Raw genomic sequence first — 23,226 nt, 5'->3', positions numbered from 1 at the left:
GAATAACTCTGGAGACACAGCCACTGACATTCAAACCACAAGGTCTGATTCTCATTTACACCGAGGCCGTATTACATTACTCTGGCTATAGCGGGGGTCATGCTTAGCTGTTAGCGTACTTGAGATTCAGACCGCCTGTTTGCGGTGTGGTGTAAGGCAGACAAACAGTAAGCACCTCCTTCCTGGGCAGGGGGAAGAAACCAAACCCCACCAGAAAGCCTCCGTTTGCTCCAGGGAGTCAGATTGACAGCTGGTACAAGTGCACCGCTTCCCATTTTCACCAGCCAAAGACTTGCCCCTCCGGGCTTTAGTTTACCAATTACTTGAGCATTAAAGGCTGGACCTCCGGTTTCACCAGTCTTAGCACAGCAAAGGTTATGTTTACAATTTATGAATTATTATCACTTATAATAATTGAACGCAAAGCTTCCTATAGCTCCTCTATCCCCTGGGGTGACTCTCCCCTGCTCCAACCCATTCCCACCCTTAGGGAAGATGTTGTTGATTATGCTGATCCCACAGCCCAGGAATACTCTCCTGACAAAGCCCCTATTAACCTCAGAGTGTGGGCCTGAGTTTCTCAGAGTTTCCCACACTTGCTTCCCTATTTATGACATTCAAAGGGACCACAAAGGAAGCGTGCCTCACAACAGCCCACATTAGTGACGCTTTTTGGCTCTGCATTGTGATGACCAGCAATTCCTGTCCTGATAGACCATCTGGAGAGCTATTTTCCCAAGGAGCACATTGATCGATCAGTATTATGCGAGAGCCCTTTTAAAACTTGGGAATGTTATGCTCTTTGACACTAAATAGGTGTCTCGAGAGGGATTGTCAGAAAGATTTTAAACCATTTAAGGAAGGCACAGGAAAAATAAAAATCGTAATTATTTCTTTAGAAACACCATCAATAGCATTTGTGAGACAGGCCGACATGAATGTAGGAAATGGCCTAAAATAAAAATGCTCTAAAAGTGGTATAGAAAGTAAAGCTTCAAGCCGTCAATTTGTGTGCCATAAGTACAGCCCCAGACGTACAGGAACACTGCTTTTTAGATCTGCGTGACCCAGACAACAAAATCCTGGGTTTCTGTGCTCTTCTCTGATAGCCCACCTTCCTCCAGACCTGTTGCTACATTGCAACAGGCTGGGTTCCCCTCCACAGAAGGCTAAGCATCAGATGGGCTACAAAAGCTGCCAACTGGTACTACTAGTAGCAGCTTTTGTGAAAACGGCGCGTGTAATAAGCCTGCACCTGGGCTGAAATCACCACCTACAAAGCAGAAGCAGAAAGCCCATGGCCCAGTACCAATTTCCGAGGTTAGAGGTCCTCCAGCTATTTTGATTTATGGACTCTCATGAACACAAGCCTACTGAGGATAGTCTCGGGGTTGGTTAGTTACATTTCCTGGATCCTGTGTCAGGGTCAAATGGCGAGATCTACAGTTGAAGACGATCAACGTGGTGGTTCTTGCCTTAGGAGAAGCTAGGACTCCTGCCCGACATGCGAGGTCTGTACGTACAGACATTGACAATTGTTTGCAGATTTCTGTTTCCCCTTACGCTCTTCAATATCTCTATCATGTAAGAGTGGAGACACCTCCCTGTTTTCACGTGCAATTCCGAAGACTGCATCTTCATGATGCAACTCATAACTGCAATGTGATCTACAGAGCAACAAAGCCACTAGGAAAGCAAGCCTCTGCCCACAGCATAGCTGACATCTCTCAAGCACGGGTCCAGATTTCACACCATCCTCCAAAGAAGGGAATTATTGTGCCACATTATTTAGTCAACTCCACATTTGGCAATTTTGGGGATTTGGTTTTTTTAATCCTTCGTTCCAAAAACAGGGAAAACCCTGCTATTGAGCCTTAGACAATCAATCTTTCATTCTGGCTCTGCAGCAACAGCCAGAGAGAGGCACAAACTCCTCCCGCAGATATGAAGGACACTGACAAGGATTTGGATAACAAACATGTTTCAGTGGGACAAAGTATGGTGCTAAGAGATGATTTTTAGAAGAGCCCAAACTGAACAAACTAGCTACAGACTTTTAACAAAGAGCAAATGGACTGCCTACAGCAGAGGATTTTTTTTTTTTTTCCTTACCGAAATCCTTGCAGGAAGTGCATACTGCACCCAGTCCCACAATGAATATATTCTAGGGGCAGCCTTAGTCCTTATTTTCAAGCATCAGTTGGGAAATATTGTTGCCATTAAGTTTTCAGGCCTTAATAATCAAACCAAAGCAGGGGTCAGGTTGATACGTGTTTCTCTCTTATCCATCAACATATACAGAGGGTAGGTGAAGCAGGCAAGGGGGGAACTGAAGATTTGCTCTCTTTCCAACAGGCAGAGAGGGGGAGAGAAGCCGGGAGCTCGCGAGCCCAGAGGGCCGCTGTTTTGTGTGCTGGCTGCAAGGCAGCACGCCTGGTTCACCATTCACATCAGATGGTGCGAGTCCGCAGTTCCGAGGATTTCCCACATTGCCCCATTCACAGTGTTAAACTGTCAACAAAAGAAGTGTGCCTCTGTGGGTCCTGAGAAGAAAGCTAACGCCTGCTGCACCATCTGCGCAGCAGTTAAAGGAGGGGATAAAGCTTTAATCAGTGGGAGCTGGTTTAGCCCTTTGGAGTCCAGGGGCATTGTGCTGGGGATAGGATGGCATTATTTAAAACCATTCATTTCATATTTCCAGAACTGAAAAATGGGTCAAAGCTTCCCTCCCATCTCACTGTGCCCACTGCTGCTGCAAACATATTCCTTCCCATATGGTGCGTGGCAGGACCTGCTGTCCATTCCATCTCATGTGACCCCCGAGAGAGACGGACAAAGCCCTGTGCTTGACTTCAAGCTCCAATAACGGCACAAGTACATGCAGCCAGGGATTGCCCTGGCCGCAAGTAATACCACTGACTACAAGCTGACAAAATAATTCAGGGAACTGATTTTGAATAGGACTTGTACTTCCTGTTCAATTACATGTTTTTGACAACCATCAGCAATTAAAATTGTTACACCCTAAGTGATCCATCTAAATGTAAAGTGTCTTTGGGCTGGAAAGGGAGGAGGGAAGAACGGCTGTCCTATGAAAATCACTGCCATGAGAAGGCAGGAAGCTAAAAGGGGCTTTGTAAGCTTCGGGTTAATAACTAGTTACAGGATCATCCTTTGCAGGATCATATCCTTTTATGCAACAACGCTATGTGTGCTGGAGCACGTTGCTATCTCTGTACCCACAGACACAGGTTGGGGCCCTGGCTCATTGAGAGGGATGCTGAGGGCAGGTAAAACAGGCTGACTGCAGCTGACAGTGAAATGAAAGGTTTCCTTTCTGGTTTTGAAATGCAGACACAGGAAATAGGTAGGTTTTTCATTACTATTGTAGTAAGAAACAGGTATTCCAAACCTAACATCCCCAACCCGCTAGCCTATTAGCAACAATCTAGGTTTACTCCCTGCTCTAACCTCTGACATTAGAACATGCATTAAGGAAAAAAAATGATGCCCATACACGACCCCCCTTAAACACATAGAGCTCCACGTACTACAGCTGAAACAGATGCACCATAAAGCATAACTGGGAATTTGTCAATACAAGGCCTCACATGCCTGACTGACAGATATTAAACATGACTAGCTTTGCATTGGATTGTGTCTTGGGGGGGGCAGCAGATCTGAGTAATAGCCTGAAAAAGAAAAATAATCTCAGAAAGGCAGCTTTAATCCTGGATTCTCTCTGGTCCTTTCCACTTCGTTACCTGTGTTCATTGCAATACACGTGGCACATATACTGAGAAAGCCTGAGATTTAACAGAATCACAGGATATCCAAGCCCCTGTATGTACATTCTGCAAGCGGGATAATACAAGCAACGTAATAGACATGAACTGACTTTTCACTGCTTCCCAGTTGTCTGTAAAGGGAAAATATATTTAGGTACTTTATGCAGAGACTCAGGACCAAGGGAACAGTAAGGCATTTGCAAAGTGGCATGAAATTAAATAGGACATGTTTGGGAAAGGCATCATAACCATTACACGTCATGGGCTGCCATAGGAAAGCCCAGATTACCCAAACAAAAGCAAGGAAGAGTATTGCATATAACTTAGAGGGACTTAAAAAATTTAAACAGTGGAGAGGAAAACATTTCAAGCTAACTGCTTAGTGCAAATTGTTTTAAAGGTTCTTCCCCCAATTTTAGTCTTTAGTTGCCCAAAAATTTTCTGGTACTGTATCCATCTAAGCACAGCTTAATGTCAGTGAAAGGGTTTAGTCCCTCTAATTCTGCATCTTTTCCTTTTCAGCCTCTCTTTTGGTCGTGGGCACAGAGCATTATCTCTTCCTGGGATCAGTCTTCTGTGCTTAATTTCACCACAGCCTGGGAAAAGGCAGCACATTGAGATGTTGACATTCCCAACATCAGGCAGAAGTTTGATTATAATGATGGCAAACGCTTTCCCACGTTCTTACCCCAGCGCCGTAATGCCAAGGCCTATTGTGTCACACGCTCCCCAGTCCACCTGCTCCTTTGGGAGCAGGGTATTATCCCCAGGCAATTCACAGTCAATTTGCCATGCTGTAATAGATGCTTTCTCTATTGTCCCAGGGCACGCATGGATTGGCTATCGACTGTGGGAAACTCAAAGTCGCTCAGGACCCATACATTTATATGCAGCCACCGTGTATAAATAGAGGAACTCCCAGCTCCCTTCTCCACCCACTAACCAGCAAGCTCTGAGCTGAAACCAGCGCTTGGGATAATGGCACCCAGTGCTCTCTCCCTGGAAATCCTAACACCCAAAGAGAAGAACAGAGTAAGTATCTGCTGTCTCTGCGACTGTGAGGGGGAAGAGCTGAGAAGGGCCGAACCCCTTTAGCAGCAGGTTCTATAGAGACAGGAAGGGGAAAGTCTCACTGCTAACTGTCCTCTTCCCACTTTGTGTTACAGCTCAGGAAACCCATTGTAGAGAAACTGCGCCGCGACCGGATTAACAGCAGCATCGAGCAGCTGAAACTGCTCCTGGAGAAGGAGTTTCAGAGACACCAGCCCAACTCCAAGCTGGAAAAAGCCGACATCCTGGAGATGACTGTCAGCTACCTGAAATACAGCCGAAGTGAGTACACCCCCCAATCACGCTTGCTGCCCTTACTTTTAAGCAAAACCCCAGCCTGACTCTCCCTGTGTAACTCTCCCTGTGTAACACCTCTCTCCTCATCTGCCCTTGCAGCTTTTGCAGCATCTGCCAAAAGCCTACAGCAGGATTATTGTGAAGGGTATGCCTGGTGCCTGAAAGAAGCTCTGCAATTCCTGTCTCTCCATTCAGCAAACACAGAAACCCGGATGAAGCTGATCTGCCATTTCCAGAGGTCACACGCAGCGCCTAAGGACTCTGGTTCTTCTTCTGCTCCCGCTTCCACCCACCAGCCCCCTGCAAAACAAGCAGCACTGAAACCCTCCTGCAGCCTCTGGAGGCCTTGGTAGGCCAAAAGCACGCTTTTGTGTTTCCTGGACATCTGCTCATATGCCAGAGGAGATCGTGACTTGCTCTACAAGTCCCCCGACTCCTCTCATGAGTAGGGAAGAATGCTTTCCTTTTGCAGAGCATTACTATGCTCGGACGTCTGCCTCCCTTCTTCCAGAAGGACCGAAACGATCCCACCACGTGGAGAGAAAGTTATTCTAAAAGAATGTGAGATGTAATCCTCCTGCTAGGAGGACTGAGAGTTGTTCAGAGAGGAACGACAACTGTTCTTAACCTTAGTGAGGTTGTACGCGTACATCTGTTGAGAAAGCAGGTACTTCTAGATGTTCAGGCTGGCATTTTCGAAAGTGTCCGCTCAGGAGGACCCCTTTCCTCTGAGCTGCCCCACTTGAGACTCCTAAGTGTCCCAGGCTATCCACACCTGTACCGCCCGGCTGCGGCTGTAGCCGTGGGGGCGTCTCAAGCAGAGCAGCTGGTCTAACTGGGCACATTTGAAAACGTAGCTTTCCTATGGGTGCCATAATGGGTTCTATAACATTTGTAGACTGTACTGAGCATGCTCTGAATATGGTTAAACCATAACTCAAACTACGTAGAGGAAATTCCTCAGAATGTCTTGCTCACAAAATCAGAGTACTGTTTGTGAGGTTCAGGATATGTATGCCTTTTATAAAGGCAAAAGCTCATTTTTATGTCCTTATAGGAAATAAAAGTTACGGCTGTGTTGTCGATTTTACGGGAAATATTTATCAGAGTCTTTCATGAAAGGCAGATGTACAAATCATATTTGCTCTTTGGTACCCCACCAGCAGGGGAGAATGGGAATCCATTACTGTCCTTAGAGGATGCTAGACATGTTATACGTGAGCTGCGCCAATTGTATAACCTGTGCCAGAAATCATCTTGACCTTCAGAAGCTGCAGAAGCTTTTAACAGTACAAAAAAATAAATAAAAATCTAGTCAACAAATCCAGCAAGTTATTCTTTCTTGAGTTGTTCACATAGCTGATTTCCCCGGGGTCCCTGGGGTTAAAGGACACGAGACAAAGATTTCAGTCGAAGCAAAGATATTCAGAATTGGTATTTAAGTGCCTCGCCAGTTTTGCGTCCATGTGGGACCCCTGCAACGCCGTTTTCCACAGCAGAGAACACATAGCTCCAAACCACCACAGCCTAGCTCTGTTGACGCGAGACAGACAGGGGCACGCCTAACCCACGAATTTGTTGGAAATTCAGACCCGAGAGACTTGTCAGGAACGGCCGCAGCGAGGGCGAAGTCGGGGAAATCCTTCCCTGACTCCCGAACACAGAAAATACTTTTCATTAATGAAGTTTGCCAAGGCGCTTCGTGCTACACCTCATGTTCTCGTGGCGCGTGTGTCACACCAGGCCGAGACGCAGGGAGCTGGGGTTTTGTCCGAAGAGGCGCCGCGCGCGCGCCTGGCCATACCCGCGCGTGAGGTACGAGCCCGGGCCCGGCTCCCGGGTGGCTTCGGCCCACCCGCACCCCGGGGGGACCCAGCCCCGGCCCCCCGAAAGCCCCACTCGCGTTCGCGGCACGTCGTGCTCCAACACACTTCTTCTCCCTCCCCCACCCAGGGCGCAAAGGCCCCGCGCGTGCCCGCGACCGACCGCGCTCGCGCTCTCCGCCCCCCCCCACGCCGCCCTGTCCGCATGCGCGTCCCCGCACCGGCCCGCCGTGTGAGCTCCCGCCTCATTCGCATAATCTATGCGCCGGCCTTGTTAGCATGTAGATGTATGCGCATACATTTGCATGCCGATGAGGCCAGGCGACGAGTGGGTCGCGTTCAAAATGGCGGAGCGGGGCGGGCGAGGTAGCGGCGGTCACGGCAGTTTGGACAAGAGCATCACCCTCCCGCCCGACGAAATATTTCGCAACCTGGAGAACGCCAAGCGCTTCGCCATAGACATCGGTAACCGGGCGGGAGCCGCGGGGAGGAGGGCGGCGGCGGCGGGGGGCGACGGCGGAGAAACGGGCGGCGGCTCTCGGCCGCTGAGGGGACGCGCCGGGGCGGGGCCGGCTGGCGGGGCGCGGGGCACGCTGGGAAATGTAGTCCGTTGAGGCGGGCCGGCGGGCACGCGGGGCCGGCGCCGCACTACAGCTCCCGGCAGGCCCCGCGGCGGGGGGGACGGCGCGGGGCGCGGCGGGAGGGCGAGTCCCGCCGCCCGGCGGGGGCGAGGCGGGGACGGGCAGCGGCACTACAAGCCCCGGCGTGCCGTCCGCGGCGGGTAACGGGCCGCGGGGGGAACCGGGTGAGGGACAGCCGGGGCCGTCCTTGGCGGCCAAGGTGTGTGTGGGGGGGGAGAGGGCTGTCCTGCCCGGAGGGCAACGGGGCCCGCGAACCGGCGCCGCCCCTCCCCGGAGCTGGGCAAGGGGACGATGCACCGGCTGCCCTAGGCCCGACTGGGGAGCAGCGCTGCGGATCCCCCCCCCCACCCCCCAAGCCCTGAGCCCCCCTCGTACCTGGGCACTGCCTGCGCTCCTCCGTGCTCCGCAAACCGACCTGGAAACGACGGAGGGGTGGGGAGGGCTGCTGGGGCACCTGCCCGGGCAAAGCGGCTTTGGCACGGGCTGGGGGCCTGTAACAGCAGCTGGCTGCGCTCGCTTCCTCGGTCACCCCCAGGAACACCCCATGTCCTACACATAGGCCTGAGAACGTAACATGCCTGGGTGTACAACAGCCTGCGCCAAGGGCCAGGTGGAATAACGCACATGAAAACAACACAGCCCATAAACAATAGTTTCACCTGTGTTGGGATTAACATTCTTTCTACAGAGATCTGCAAAACTGAAAATGCCAGTTCACAGTTTGCTTCTAGTTTGCAGTTACTGGGTCAGTGGAACTTTTAGCAGGGAAGCCAGAAGAAAAGCATTCTTCAGCCACAGTACCATGCAGTACTGGTGCCAGCCTCTATTAGTCCTCTGGTTAATACGGCTCTGGGTGGTGTATCTTACTGTGTAGTGGGAGGTATATATGCACCATAATATACCATCCTCTCATACCACAAGTCTGCCTGACTCCTTCAGAAGCTACTTGTTTCATGCCTGTTAAAATAACAGCTGGAATTGGTCCTTTCTGTGGGTCAGAGCGGAATTAGAGTTGTGGGATTAGTTATAAAGCCTAGCTACATGTCTCAGCTGGTGTTCTGAATAGATTTAAGTCTTTAAAAACTGGGAGAGGAGGGGGATACTGTATAAAGCATAGCTTCACATACCATTTATCTGATAAATTAATTGCTGAAGCACATGTATCATTATCAGTGTTGTACAAACAGTATGACATTCCAACACAAGCTTCATGATTCCTCTACTTAGAGGTTTGGAAGGAAGCTTTTCCTCATAGTGCAGAGCTACTGAATTTAGTTTTTTTAAAAAAAAAACAAAAGCTAAGAAAAACCTCACCTTTAAGCAGTGAGCTAGCAGAATAGAGTTTGGATTTTGTTTCCCAGAAACATTAAAGCATTCGCTGCTACACTGAAATAATATCTGAGGTCAGGAAAGCTTTAATTGGTTTTGTTACTATAAGTGTCTGTCCATGATCACACTAAGTTGACCCCACACTTGAATTTTGCTGGAGAAAGCTGCTTATTTTTCTCCCACAGGTGGCAAGAATTTTCTTGTTTATTTGAGCCCTATAGAAGAGATGAGAATACTGTTACAAAGGCAAAGCTATAAGCACTAGCAGATTAGTTTTCTCTTGCCCATGCTGCATTTCTTGATTACACTTGTTCATAAGGCAGCAGAGAGTAGGGCCACTGAATTCAGCCATTACATTATGGTCTAACATCACTAGGTGTTTATTTACTGTTGGGACTTCAATTTTAACCCAGTAATTGGCCATAATTACTTCCTGTCATGTACACAGCATGTTCTACAAGATGCCCGGTAAACCTGCTGACAGGGGTAAGTCTTTGGCAAGAGGCAAGTAATACACACAGTCTTAAATTCAATCACGTTAGGCCTGTAGCACCAAGAGATACGGACCACCTGACTGCCTTGTGCTCCTGTTCTGAGAGCATGGATGCAGTTAGAACTGACTTTCTGTACAGATAAGGATGGTTATGGTCTGCAGACCAGGGTGCTTTTTAATGCCAAATTAAAATTACGGGGTTTTCTCCAACAGCCAAAGCAGCTTAGGCGTTTGTGACACAAACAGATACTGTAATCAGATCCTGATATTCAGGAGCAGTTGAAAAGGCATTTTTCTTTCTGAAGGGGGGAAAAATTAAAAGCTTATTTTAACAAAAGTGAGCAGGCTTTGACAGCTTCCTACTTTCAGGCTCAAATACCCACTCGATTAAGATAGCAGAGGTATCAGAAGCACCAGCAGGTACTTTTTTGTCCTAAGGAAAATCAGTTAGTGAGGTTACTCAGCCCAACTTCATAAATTCAGTTTTGCAGGTCAGATGCAAAGACAGCAGAGGTAGGGCAAGTGGTTAAGCTCAGTTTCAAGGTGAGTTGGAAGTTTTATTGTCTTGAGGTAGGCTGACTCAAGGCCTGAAAAGAAGAGGGTGATGGGGCTGGTCTGCTCAGACTTGCGTATTGGTAATATCACTAACTGGTATGCTTGAGGAGCACCATTCTAAGTGTCCTTTACCCCAAAGCTAAGAATAATCTTGCAAAATAATTATTCAGTCTATAGAGTCATCTTCTAACCAGCTATGAATTTGTAGCTTGTCCTTGGAAGCAGGTTAAGAATATTAAGTGCTCCTGAAGAAACACTTTGTTTATGCATATGGCACGCATTGCTCAATGTGGCAAACCTACTTACAAAATCCTCTTGTCAGCAAGAGATTTGGGGGCTTCTATAAAGAGTTTTCAAGTAACAGTGCTATATGTACTAGCTTAGCCAATTAAGAACTTCCACTTATATCTGCTCATCTTCGGCCATCCCCACATCAGCTGGAGCTTTTCCCATGAGTAGTGCATTGGAGTTAACCATGCCAAATCAGTTTCTAGACAAGGGTTCTTTGGCTCACTGCATTATGCATTTAGCTTAATTATATTTGGCTTTAGCTGAGGAGATCTTAAAAACCAAGAACTCTTAGATAAGCATACATAAACATAAGTTATATTGTTTGCTCTAAGGTAAAGCATTAATCATAACTTGTCATCTTGTTAATAACAGGTGGTTCATTAACCAAGTTGGCTTATTATTCAACTGTGCAGCACAAAGTGGCAAGAGTGAGATCCTTTGATCATTCTGGAAAGGTAAGAATTGTGTCATTAATCAGCAGCATGCAATTGGTTCATGAGAGTGAAGCACTGAACTGGCTTCTCATCATAGAATTTTCATATGAAAGCCATTAGTAACTTATTCTATAAAAGACATTATCTAGAACTTTCTTATAGTTTAAGTATGACCTTCTGTAATGTCTGTAACTCTGAAGTAAGTTGTCGCAACTGAAAGGGTTGTCGTAAACACACATTCTAGTATGTACTAACAGTTACAGCCATCACTAAGCATTTGTATTGCAGCTTAGATGAGTGTGTGGCTCCTGTTTATAACTCTTTGCTATATTCCCAGGAAATTAGCTATCAGTATGGGTTTGGCAGTTACTTCTGCTTTGCAGGTGTAATGCATCATTCAGTGATGATACAGTGTATGTGTTCTCTTTACTGGAAGACCAATTGCAGGGCTTCGGAGTTATGCAGCCCATGCACGGCCAAACTCAGTTTTGTTCCTTGCCTTCTTGGAATTGCTTGTATTGCCAGTTAGTGTTTGAAATCATTATTTTCTAGACAGGTAAGTATGGTAATTTTGTAGAAAAAACACAGCATACTCCCATGTAAATACAACTTTTCTTGTACAGAGAAATTGCAGGCATGTCTAATGCATGGGAGAATTTATTATGTTCTCAGCTTAAGGAGTATTAAGATATGTTGAAACTATATTCCCCTCTGAAAGTAGCTTAGGATGTTATGTTTTTTAATAGCATTAACACAGTTTGAAGGCAAAGGAAGCACCAGTTATTGATGTACAGTAGTTTAGCATATAACCTTGTTTATCAAGGAAGGATTTTGAATGATCTATAAGAAATTCTTTTCTCTTTTAAAGGACATAGAAAATGAACCTTTGTATGAAATATCAGTGCAGGAGGAAATTACAGCTCGACTTCACTTCATTAAATTTGAAAACACTTATATTGAAGCCTGCCTAGATTTCATCAAAGACCATCTTGTCAATACAGAGACAAAAGTCATCAAAGCTACAGGTGGTGGTGCCTATAAATTTAAAGATCTTATCGAGAAGAAATTGGGGTTGAAGTAAGTGGAACTGTTTCAACTTAGTTATTAGGAGCATATTTCTTCTTTGAAGATGTTTTAGTAGGCTAACTTGCCCCTTTGCCCATCTGCCCTCAAAAGCCATCTGCACTGCAAGAGTGAAGCTGTAAAATGTGTGTATGCATCTTGGTCAGACGAGGCTGAATTGACTTGTTAGTGAACATAAGCTGCAAAAATACAGCTGTACCTACTACCTGACACATAGAGGCACAGGAACAGAGCCAGACAGGAACACAGGGCTCAGGAGAAAGGCAGTAAAAAGAAGAAAACAGAGTATTATCATAGCTTTTTTTCTGTAGAGGATTTAACTTGCACCTACTCCATTTTTAAGTTAAATTAGTCTCTGTCATGATTATGGTAATGGTTTTTACTTTCCACCTCACAACTAGAAGCATTTCAGTGACAGTATCGTAGCTATCGGTAGCATGCTTGGGATATACTGTTGAACTCTATTGGAATAGAAATCCAAATACACAAAAGCCTACAGTGGTATATAACATGAAGTAATATTTGAAATAAAGTAGTAAGTAGTTAGTAAATTCATTACTAACAAGAACTTTAATCTTTGATCAGTTACTGTGATGAGGTACATTTAAGTGTATCAGTCTTTCTACTTAAAAGCTTAAGGATGAAATCCACAAGACAACTTCATTATTAAGAGCCAAAATATTGTTGGCAAACACTGTTTTTCCCTGGCTGTATCTAATCTCTGTAGTTGCCTAGGATCTCAAGTTAGAGTTCCAAAAGCTTCTAACCTATTTCTATGCATGTCAGAAGTAATTAATATGATGTACTTACTGCATAGTTCCTCCATAAGCTTCATGCAGAAGCACAGACTTGCAGGAGACTAAGGGACAGTCTCATAAATTTACAGCCTCATAAATTTACCCCTCAAACTTCTTTATCAAGCACCATATGCTAAAAAGCTGCTGTAAGTATAGATAAAGATATCATTCGTTTACACCAACACAAAACATTACCTGATGTTACTGGGAAGACCTTCAAGACACTTCTCATGCTGTAATTCCATGCAGTACATGCTTCAGTTCCTGAGGTACTGTGTGCATGTTCTTTTATATGACTGTTTCAAATAACTGTCATCATCTAATAGGTAGGGTTCTGTTAAGCTTTTTTCAAACCAGCCTACATCAGTACCTTAGTGCCTGTTACTAAGTACCAATTAATCAAGACAAGGAAGCAGTTCCCCCCTCTTCTCATGCAGTGCACCTGTGTTTTGTTCCTTTGGCTTTCACTTCATTGGTCCTTAACAGGCCCAGAAAGCAGAACCTTCCCCATCCTGACAAACATAAAGCATTCTGTATTAATTGAGATATGTATGTGTGTTGATTTACGTGTTTTCAACAAGGCTTATAATACTTTGTGTAAGAAATTTAGCACATTTCATTTAAGAAATTTACCATATGTCAGTAACAATACGTAAGATATAGAAGTTTACAGAAATCAGTAGGGGTTATCTGACTTAACGACATCATTCATCTTATCTAAATGATGTATCATGTTCCTAGGCTCCATACACAGGATATATACTGTTGTGAAGCCTATTATTCCTGTGGGAAGTCTCTTTTCCCTGTGTTTGGTAATCGCAGTAGTAGGCTCCTCACAGTCAATTTAATCTGCCATAAACAAGTGCTGAAATGTTGAGGGGAGCCTTTTTTCCTTGTTTGGGGAGGAAGGGGAAGAGAATAGAAAGTTAATCCATATTAGGAAATTGTTTTGTTAGGTTAATTTCCAGTTAAGTTTCCTGACCTACTTTGTTGCCCGGCTGCCCGTACGCTTGTGCTGGCACTGGGACACCACAGAGGCAATGTGAACAAGCAAACGGGAGCGGGGTTATTTTGAACAACAGCACGATTAATGTCAGATTAAAGTTACTGTGTAACTGAAGTCTAACCTCGACTGTGTGTTCTGGCACGGAAGGTGCACATCAGAACACATGCAGGTGTAGGTCTCCTGTTTTAAGAGATCTGGACTATTGCCATCTGGTGTGGGTACCATCTCCTGTTGGTAAAGTCTTTAAGAACTACTCTTCTAAAAGCATACTTGCTTATCAGTAGGACTGTGACATGTATGTAAGGGTGTTTTTTCTCCCCCGTCCCCTCAGAGTAGATAAAGAAGATGTAATGACCTGCCTAATTAAAGGATGCAACTTCGTGCTAAGGAACATACCCCATGAAGTGTTTGCATACCAGAAAGATTCAGATACAGAATTCCGATTTCAGACGAACCACCCAAATATTTTCCCTTATTTACTGGTGAATATTGGCTCTGGGGTTTCTATAGTGAAGGTGAGTGGTCGCTAAAATGTTTTAATGTAGATTTTGATAAAGGTGATGTGAAACGTCCTACTGTTCTAAATTTATAGTTATTTCCTCTTGGGTAATAAAAAGTTTAGTAAGAAAATAATGATTTTTAGAAAAAATTTCCATTTCTTACAGAGTTATAAATTCTTTTCCATTCACTGTCATAGTTTCTTTTTAATCACATTTAATTTGGTGTTTAGAGCAGTTGTTATATTAACTGATGAGGACAAAAGCAGTCAGATTGGAGCGATTTTTAATATTTGTTTGTTTCGGTACACTGTTGAGGGGACCAAATTTAATGTCTATATTTAGGATTATTGGCCAAGAATTAAATACAAAGATTTCAGAAACCGCTGGTGGTTTAAGTATGTGGAACATGTACCTGTGGAGAACTTCTCACCTGATATTTACATAATTCCACTGTTCCGCCTACACTAATTCCACTGTTCAAAAAACCCCACACGTTCTCACATCTAATTGTGTGTTTATAGTTAGGACAGGGCTTTCTAGACAAATCTGCCTTGTTTTATTGACAGGTAGAAACAGAAGACAAATTTGAATGGATTGGCGGGAGCTCAATTGGAGGTGGAACCTTCTGGGGTCTTGGAGCGCTGCTCACAAAAACAAAGGTATGGAGGTGTCAGTTTTCGGGGGTGTGGGATTAAATGGGATGCTAAGAGAAAGCGTGAAATGTTGGAATGTCAAGCACTCTGAATAGGGAGAAATAATTATTTTAAGTGATGTTTGCATGGAAACCAGAAGACCAACATCACTGTACTAGAAGATGAAAAAATTATGTCCGTCTCTTGGGGGAGCTTACCTTTTATTCAAAGAATTGCTGCCCTTGTGCAGAAACAGGCCAGGCAGTTCTGCAATGCTCAGGACAATTTTGATACTCTCCATTAGGTGCTTGTGGTCCTAGACTGTTAGATAATAAGGCTGAGTCCTTGATTTATGTTCATATTTTTGACTCTTTTGATCCATAAAAGATTTCTCATCTCATTCTGGTGCTCATCAGTGGCAAAATAGTAATCTGCTTGGGACTCAAGGAGTTTCTCAACAAGGACAAATAATGTCTAACGCAGAGAATAGCCTCCTCAAAGTGGCCTGTTATTTTCTGTACTCTCTGTCACCACCAAATGCCCCCTTAGTTCCTGCAATATAATCTGCGGAAGCAAAGCAGAGGGCACCCAGCTACTGCAAAATGTCTGGGAGTAGAGGGGAGGAATTCTCTCTCTCTTTGTTACACGTTACAGTTTCAGGGGTTCGTCACTTAAATCCCAGGGTGGTAATCTGCCAGAATAAGGCCTGATTTAGTACTGCTCTGCCTAACTCAGCTCTTAAATCATGGTGTTTTTTCCTGTCTCAGAGATCCAAGTGGCTTAAATAGGTGTCCCTAAATGTCAGTGGTGTAGAAAAAGCTACAGTTACACACACACCAAATAGGGAAATGTCAAAGGGAAGGCCCATACTTGCAATATATTGTTTGATGCTTTTAAAAAAGAAATCTTAGAACATGAGAATGTCTGCTCTTAACTCTCACTGATTTTGTAGAGGAAGAAATTAGGGTTAACAGACTTATAAATTGGGTATTGGTATAATGCAGAATGCATGCAAGTTTAATTTCAGGGACGTTAATGCATTTCTGCAACAGTAAAGGCAGATGTAGTCTTCTGGGTTTAAAACATTTTTTTTCTTATGCCTCAAGAAGACGTAATTCTGTTTGCTCTTAGTGACTATGTTTCTGACTTTATTCCAAGGGAATAGGTGCATGAGGCTTCTGACTATTTTATATGTGCGGATCCATCTCTAGTTTTCAGGGGAAATTCAACAAATTATTTGCAGATAACTGAAGAGGGCAGTTGTGCTTTTCATCATTAAAGGAGCTCCATTTAAGATAGTCCGTCTGATAAGATGTGGACTCAGGATGAGTCCTTGTCATTAGAAATAATGTATCTTTTGCTGGCAGGATTGATTCTAAGACAAGCCAAAACGCCCAGTTTTGGTCAGTAAAGTTGCTGCAGAACTCTGGGTTTATGGGCAAGGTTCTCTGGCTGTCCAGGAAAGCTAGAGTAACTCTGCTTCTCATCCTCAGAAATTTGATGAATTGCTGCAACTCGCTTCAAAGGGACAGCACACAAATGTGGACATGCTGGTGAAAGATGTGTATGGAGGTGCCTACCAGACCCTGGGGCTGAGTGGAAATCTGATAGCTAGCAGCTTTGGGAAATCTACTACAGCAGATAAAGGTATTGGTATATAGAAGATCTACCCAAGATTTGCTATACAAGTAATTCTTTGTATTGCTTGTCAGCGTGAATTTGCTGCTTGTGCCAGCTTCCTGTGAACACTTAAATGGATGGAAAAGTAGTTGCCAGCTTCATCAGCATAAACATATCTTGTCTTATCCATTTCCCTACGTATGCATGCTGGGCTGAGAGGGGACACGGAGCACTGCTTGGGTTGCTCCAGTTACTTGGAGTTATTGTTTGAAACTAATGAGAAGAAGCGCAACCATCTCCTCTGGCCCTTGGGAACCTGATATTTATAATGATCTAAGAAGTAAAGCCGGAAAATAACCACCAGTCCTTTTCATGATCTTCCTGACGTGTGTTTTGCCTGCACAATATTTTATTGATTAAAAATATTCTATAGTACTGCCTTACAAGCAGACATTCAGATTTTCAGTTTGGGATTGCATAAGTCTAGGGAAAGAACAAAAACAGCTGTCTAGTTAGCCCAATGTTAATTCATTCATGTGGGAACTGTATGTGGCTTTCTTGGTCTAGAAAAGGACCTATGGCGGTGATTTACTGTAATTTGCAATTTTATTTGCAGTATTATAATGAAATGCTTGCAGTGCATCTCAGGTCAAGATGGATGGATGAACCATCATCCGTGGTTCCTAGAGAGAAGAAATGGAGTTCTTGCCATTTGCTGTTGGCCTTACAAGCAGGTTTCTTTCAAGCAATATTTCAGAGGCTTAGTGGGGTATTTTTTTGGTGATATCTTCAGTCAAATACACGGCCCTTGTTGTTTGAAGTACTTTTTTTTATAAAAGGTTTTTGGCAGGGGGGAACACCTTTCTTCTACACACATAAAGAGACTGGTCAAACTCCTTTCTTTTTTTTTTCTTCCAGCTGTAGGCTGTCTGTTAGAAAAGTACGGTCCGTGTGCGCATTCTTCAGCTGTGTTTAATTTGGTTTATTATTTCTTTCCTTTAAGAATTTTCCAAAGAAGATATGGCAAAAAGTTTACTACATATGATCAGCAATGACATTGGTCAACTCGCCTGCCTCTATGCCAAACTCCATAACTTAGATAAAATATATTTTGGAGGATTCTTTATTCGGGGTCACCCTGTTACTATGCGCACAATAACCTACAGTATCAACTTCTTCTCCAAGGTAATGAAAACAGAGATTTTCCTAACAGCAAAGTCATGTGTTTAGTTATTTTTCTAGGTTGTTGGGAGATGTTAATAAATGAATTTGCACACAAAGTAAGCTTAGCGGGCTGCTGTGTAGGTAGGTAAGGCAGGGCTATAAAGATCTGTTGTGGGAGGGGTAAAATAAATGTGAATTGGCTGGGAGTTCTGTCTGGCCTCTCTTTCTGTCTCCCTCCTTCTCTCTCTTTATTATTATTTTTTGATTGACAGTGTCTTGTAGCTGCCAAGTAATGAGTTTTCACTGATTTTCTTAGATAGCTACCATTGTTATTCAATTCCTCTTGCTGACTTGCGTCTATTTCTTTTCACCCCCTAGGCTATGCAATGTGGGATTGTTCTGCCGAGATAGTTAGCAGTTAGTATGGGTGGGGGTTTTTGTTGGTAAAAAAACCAAACCCACCCCAAAAAACAACCAAGCTGTAGTTCTTAGCAGGTTTTGAAGCTGTGGAAAATACTGAAGCTTTTTCACTAGAAAAATGGTCAAGTCCAAAAGCTTACTGAATGGTTGTTACAGGTAGATTCGTTCCTGCGCTTCTCCAATTTTATGGAATAGATGACACATTTTTTTTCTCATCTCTGTGCTTCAGGCAAGAGACTCCTGTATGCTGCATTTTTCCCCCTTTATTTCACCATTGCAGTCCCTTTCTGTAAAACTTTGTTGGGTTTCAAGAAAACTACTGCAAAACGACAGCTTTAGGTTCTTGTAAGAATAGCTTTATCAGCGATTCAAATCCAAATCTCACCATGAATTGTAGCTGTTCTTTTACTATAACTAGCAGCGCTGTCTGTTCCTACAGTCAGTGCTGCAGACGTAGCTGAATTCCCTTAGGGAAGGCTGCATCTCACCCAGCCTTGCCGAGGAAAGCCAGGGGACCCTACTGCTGGGATGGAGGGTGTGATTATTCTCCCTAGCTTTCGTGTATTATATTAATAATTAAACTCATCCAATGGGGGAAATGCTTGCCTATGGAAAATACACAGAGTGTCTGTATGCTGTTGAATGTTGAATAGCAGTGTAATGAAAGAAAGATAACGAGCAATGTCTTGAATGCGTTGGATGCGCAATGGCACACACTTAACGCTGATGACCTAGAAGTCGGGTCACCTCGTACTTCCAGTCTGTTCAAGCAAGAGGAGTTGAATATTGATGGAATGATGCAGTGGTCTTTTCCAATGAAGGCACTGGCTTCCCTCTGCTTCTGTGGTTGTGCAGGCGCAGAATACACTCCGCTTCTGCGTGTGTTTTTTTCCCCCAGCTGTTTAATAATTGTGGAATGATGTATGTAAGCAGTTCCTCCTGAAGCTGTGTTTCAGAAGCACCATTAAAGTTACTGAATGTGTTAGAATGTGGCACAAATGAATATTACCATCTTCTAGTTGTTTCTATTAAATTTAAGTGTAAAACTAGTGACAAAGAAGTACGTGTTAGCCATCAGGGACCATCCAATTGCAATGTTTCATATTGTGGCAGGGAGAGGTTCAGGCATTGTTCCTGAGACATGAAGGCTACCTGGGAGCCATTGGGGCATTTTTAAAAGGAGCTGAACAAGACAGTAAGTACAGCACTGCTCTGTTCTGTATATGCTGTGTTCTGAAATGTCAGTGTAATGTCCAAGTTTCTCTTAAGAGGCTGCATGTAAGTCATTGCCTAAATAAATACATTTGGCACTAATAAACACAGATGCTGGGCTTTGGTTTTATATATTCTGGCAGAGGCATCTTAATTTCTCACTGTTTTTCCTGCTCACCTTTGAGAAGCTGGCAGGATTTGGCTCTTCCCTATCCTGCATTTCTGCAAAGAGCAGTTAGAACTCTAAAGCGAATTGGGGAAATGCGGTTTCTGAGAACTTTCCCCCCCTAAGAGGCCAGCGTCTGACTTCAGTTAATGTACTGGAGAAGGCCAGCATCTCAAAACTGCGTTCATTGGAGAGCAAAAAGCCTCACAGACATTTATGAAGGATGAGTCTCTTCTGTCCAGCATTCTTTGGGTATAGGGTGCTTTGGTTGGATTCTGCCATTTTCATTTCCTTTTTTTTCTTGTTGATGTACTAGCAAGCCATTCTGTATATTAGTTATAGTGGAACACAAATTAAGGTTGTTAATGTGAGTAAATATCAAATACACCTCAGAATAATGGATGTGGAATTCTTTTCATACCCTTTTAATAGATATGGGCAAGGAACCAGCTACCAAGGAATTAGACACATTGCTTCTGCAGCGTGTACTGTACCTCTGACCTTGATTAAACTTCTCAAATAAAGATGATTTCTAGAATAACTTTAGTGTTTATGTGAAACTTACGTTGTGCTTTGAGAGTTTTGTAATGATATTTTGTTAATAATGGGTCTAGATTTAAAAATAAGAAGTTACGATCAGTGATAGTGCTTTGAAGGCGTGCTGGTTATAGCCCTTAAGGACAAGGGAAGGGGATTTAAAAAAGGAATGATCTTAGAACTGTAATTGTCTTATGTCTCATTCAGGTTGAAGCTTTTTAGAGCGAGGTAATTTCACTGAGTGGTTGAAACATTTCTTTTGGGGGATAGAGGGGAAACTTATGTTTACTTATAAAGACAAGGGAAGACGGCTTTTGTAGTGAAGCAGCTTCTCTGAAGGGATGCTAACTCTAGAGTCACTCACGGGAGTATTTTCAGTTTTATTTTCAGATTATGTGTGTCTCTGTCTTTCTCTTTTCTAGATCCAAATCAGTATAGCTGGGGAGAGAATTATGCTGGGAGTTCTGGTCTTATGAGCACATCACCTGATGTTTACCTTATGCAGAGAACCAGGAGTGGTACAGTATGTGGTTGTCTTTTCTAGAACTAAGTGCCTTCTCTTAGAAGAATCTCTTAGATTTGAAAGTAGATGATCATTCTCAAGTTAGTTGCCTCTTGCCCCTGGGACTCCTGCTTACCAAAAGAAGTGACTAATACCGTGTCTTGTATCACGTGTGATGTTGTCTTGTGTCTCGTGCAATGGTTTGATGTAATGTCTCATAACAACAGATTGTGGCTGCTACTTTGTCTTATTCTCCTTCACCAAAGCAGGGCGGGGGGGAACATTCATCTCTTACCCTTTCTCTGAAGTAGCTGGATTTTGCTACAGTTGAAATGTGCTTCAGAATTTTGAACCCGATGTTCCACTGTCTTTAAGCAGAGTTTATTTACTTCCTATGAGAAGAGAAATATATAATTGGACAGAAGAGCATGAGCCCAGTCATCTCTTAAATACACTGACAAAACAGTAATTCCGATTTCACAGTGAAACTGGCATACAGTAAGCAATCAGAAAATACATTAAGGTTCTTAAAATATTCTTAATACTGCATCTTCTGAAGTGCTTTTGAAAAGAAGCTAGAATAGTGGAGCTCATTGTGTTTTACTGTCTTTTACCGGTTTGCATGTCAGTGTTTTTCATGTCAAATTTCTTTTAAATTTCCTCCATCATTGATTTATCTCCTCCCAGTTGTCAGGAATTAGTTCCATGTACTTGCTGCAGGGTGTGGGGTGGGAGGAGAGGTGTTGGCCTTGGCGAGTTGTTTTCTGTTGGTTGCTAGGCTTTTTTAGGCTGGAAGATAAGGTGTGCAACTCTTACTGAATGGTTTCCCAGGCCAAGCCTTAATTTAAGTCCACTATGAGCTGCAGATGATGGATTTTGTGGGTTGTCCTATATATAAAAAATAGATCTAGTTTTAAGCTCTGCCATAACTGACATTATTGTAATGAAATTGTGGATTACAGGTATGACCAAAAAAATAACACGATCCTTCTTAATCATAAAATATATGACAGATTTTGAAAAGTATTTATGCAGATGTAATGATCTCCTGTTGTTTATCAACCCTTTAATCTGCAAAAAGATTATTTTCTTTCATGCTGGCAGTGGTGCAGGAGTCTCAAGCCAGCTGTGATGTACTGTCCACAGTTTCTCCATTTCAAATTCTTCTGTTGCTGGCGCTCACTTTGTTCACATAAAGTGAAATCCCTTTGCAACAATCAAAGCTCAGAAATGTCCACTTTTCAGCAGTGAAATTAATACTGAAGACAATCTTTCTATAGCAACCACTTTGGTTTATGTATACAGAGTCTTGTTGCGTTGTGAGCTTTAATCTTCACTTAGTCTGAGCATTTCTAGGCCATGCAGTGTTCACAAATGCAATGCGGTTAGACGGTTGTATAAAATACAGATAAACGTGCACGGGTTGTTTTTAGACACAAGAAATAAGGCACACTTTATGTACAGAGCTGTGTAACTCTACATATTTCACATTAATTTAATCTCCATCCTTAGAAATTTGGTCCCAAGCATTGTTTTCACAAGGCGTAAAGAAAAGTTTTGGAGGCTTGATCAGAATTGTAAAGGGAAGTTACAAAGCAGCACAGCAACATTCCTTTACAAATAAGCCTGTGCTCAGCTCTTGTTGCTCCTGTCTTTGAACCTGATAGCCCAGCAGATCTGACAGTACTGGGGATGGAAGGCAAGGGAGCTAATAAAACAGAGGGCCTACAGTAAGTTTTCAGCATGAAACTTGATAATCTCTAGATAGAGGGTGGGCACGAATAAACAATCCAGGCAGGAGAGTGCATTATTTATGATGGCATATTCTCTAGTTGTCTGCAAATTTGTCAGTCTTCACTCTGGATGGACTTCTGTAGCCCTTGTACTAGCTTAATTTGTTACCAATCAGTTACTGAGTAGGTTCTAATAAATGTCTCCTTTTTCACCTAGTTTGACATGCTTGAAATGGATAGGTTGGAGAGACCGCTTGTTAACCTGCCACTGCTGAAAGACCCATCAACCTATATTCCGGACACCGTTGACCTCACAGATGATGCCATGGCCAGAAAATACTGGCTCACCTGCTTTGAGGAGGCACTGGATGGGGTAAATGTCACAAAACAGTCATATGTATGAATGATGCAAATATTTGGCAAACGAATCTTCTGTGGACTAACATGTTTACCTTCTAAATATATCTGCTGTGTGTAAGTCCAGTCCCTCATTCCCCTGCTAACAGAGGCATTTGGCTCTGTCCCAGTCTCCTAAAGAAGCACTTGATACCTTCCATGGCAGAAGTATTCTCCTGTGGTGCCTTTTTGGTTTTTTAAGGTGTTTTCAAAGCACCTTCTCTCTGAAAAGGCACTTACTACCCCTTTATACAGAGCTGGCAAGCAGGATGGATATACAAAGGCCAAAAAGGCAAAGGCCAAAGATACTTGCCTTGTTTTTACTCTTGGGAACAGTCCTTCCGACTTACAGCTACTTTTGCATTAAAAGAGCATTATTTAATCAGACACGAGTTATTTCTTCTGCACTGTGGAACTGATCCAGTCAGTGCATGGTAGTACTTAAGAGCTATGTATGCTTAGTAAGGAAATACAAATCAGAAGATTCACGAGTGTGTTTCAGGGGGAGAAGGGCTAGGAAAAACACAGGGGCAACACATTGACTTGACCTTACTGTAGTAATGAAAAAAAGAACACGGGGTTGAAGTGGACTGTTAAATTTCTGCCTGTTTCTCCTCTTGTGTGTGTGTGTGCGCGCACGCGTGTGTGCATTTATTTTTTTTCCCCCTCCTGTAAGTAGTTAGAACTTGTGATCCATTTCTGAAGGTACAGTCTTGAAAGTAAACTAAATCTTCCAGTAGGAAAGGAGGTATTTTAA

At 43.4% G+C, this 23,226-nt stretch overlaps 4 protein-coding genes across 8 annotated transcripts in view; 2 read left to right on the top strand and 2 right to left on the bottom strand.

Annotated features, from left to right (window-relative positions):
• TNFRSF14 (TNF receptor superfamily member 14) overlaps positions 1-7,523 on the bottom strand; it is a 39,634-nt gene extending 32,111 nt beyond the window's left edge. For all 3 annotated transcript variants that reach the window (XR_012663724.1, XM_075113941.1, XM_075113942.1), the window contains exon 1: positions 7,390-7,523. The gene's annotated coding sequence lies outside the window, so the exon portion shown is untranslated. The remainder of the gene's footprint in view (positions 1-7,389) is intronic.
• The window catches only part of LOC142066496 (transcription factor HES-5-like), a 31,859-nt gene extending 19,013 nt beyond the window's left edge, over positions 1-12,846 (bottom strand). The window contains exon 1 of the mRNA XM_075113945.1: positions 12,777-12,846. The gene's annotated coding sequence lies outside the window, so the exon portion shown is untranslated. The remainder of the gene's footprint in view (positions 1-12,776) is intronic.
• On the top strand, positions 4,722-6,461 carry HES5 (hes family bHLH transcription factor 5). Its single transcript, XM_075113946.1, has 3 exons — positions 4,722-4,820; positions 4,955-5,120; positions 5,235-6,461. The coding sequence occupies exons 1-3, from the start codon at positions 4,767-4,769 to the stop codon at positions 5,486-5,488; spliced, it is 474 nt and encodes a 157-aa protein (XP_074970047.1). The 5' UTR covers positions 4,722-4,766; the 3' UTR covers positions 5,489-6,461.
• PANK4 (pantothenate kinase 4 (inactive)) overlaps positions 7,258-23,226 on the top strand; it is a 26,685-nt gene continuing 10,716 nt past the window's right edge. For 2 of the 3 annotated variants that reach the window (XR_012663723.1, XM_075113939.1), the window contains exons 1-10: positions 7,258-7,423; positions 10,640-10,722; positions 11,570-11,778; positions 13,919-14,102; positions 14,654-14,746; positions 16,213-16,366; positions 17,343-17,524; positions 19,037-19,118; positions 20,261-20,361; positions 22,291-22,446. Coding sequence is in view for 2 of the 3 variants with exons in the window: in XM_075113939.1 (XP_074970040.1) it covers positions 7,264-7,423; positions 10,640-10,722; positions 11,570-11,778; positions 13,919-14,102; positions 14,654-14,746; positions 16,213-16,366; positions 17,343-17,524; positions 19,037-19,118; positions 20,261-20,361; positions 22,291-22,446 (1,404 nt within the window). In the remaining variant the exon portion in view is untranslated. The remainder of the gene's footprint in view (positions 7,424-10,639; positions 10,723-11,569; positions 11,779-13,918; positions 14,103-14,653; positions 14,747-16,212; positions 16,367-17,342; positions 17,525-19,036; positions 19,119-20,260; positions 20,362-22,290; positions 22,447-23,226) is intronic. The other variant, XM_075113938.1, reaches the window with a different exon arrangement.

Source organism: Phalacrocorax aristotelis, chromosome 19 (assembly GCF_949628215.1).
Source record: "Phalacrocorax aristotelis chromosome 19, bGulAri2.1, whole genome shotgun sequence".
Taxonomy (NCBI): domain Eukaryota; kingdom Metazoa; phylum Chordata; class Aves; order Suliformes; family Phalacrocoracidae; genus Phalacrocorax; species Phalacrocorax aristotelis.
The sequence above is the reverse complement of the archived record's forward strand: the minus strand, read 5'-3'. Positions and strand labels throughout refer to the sequence as shown.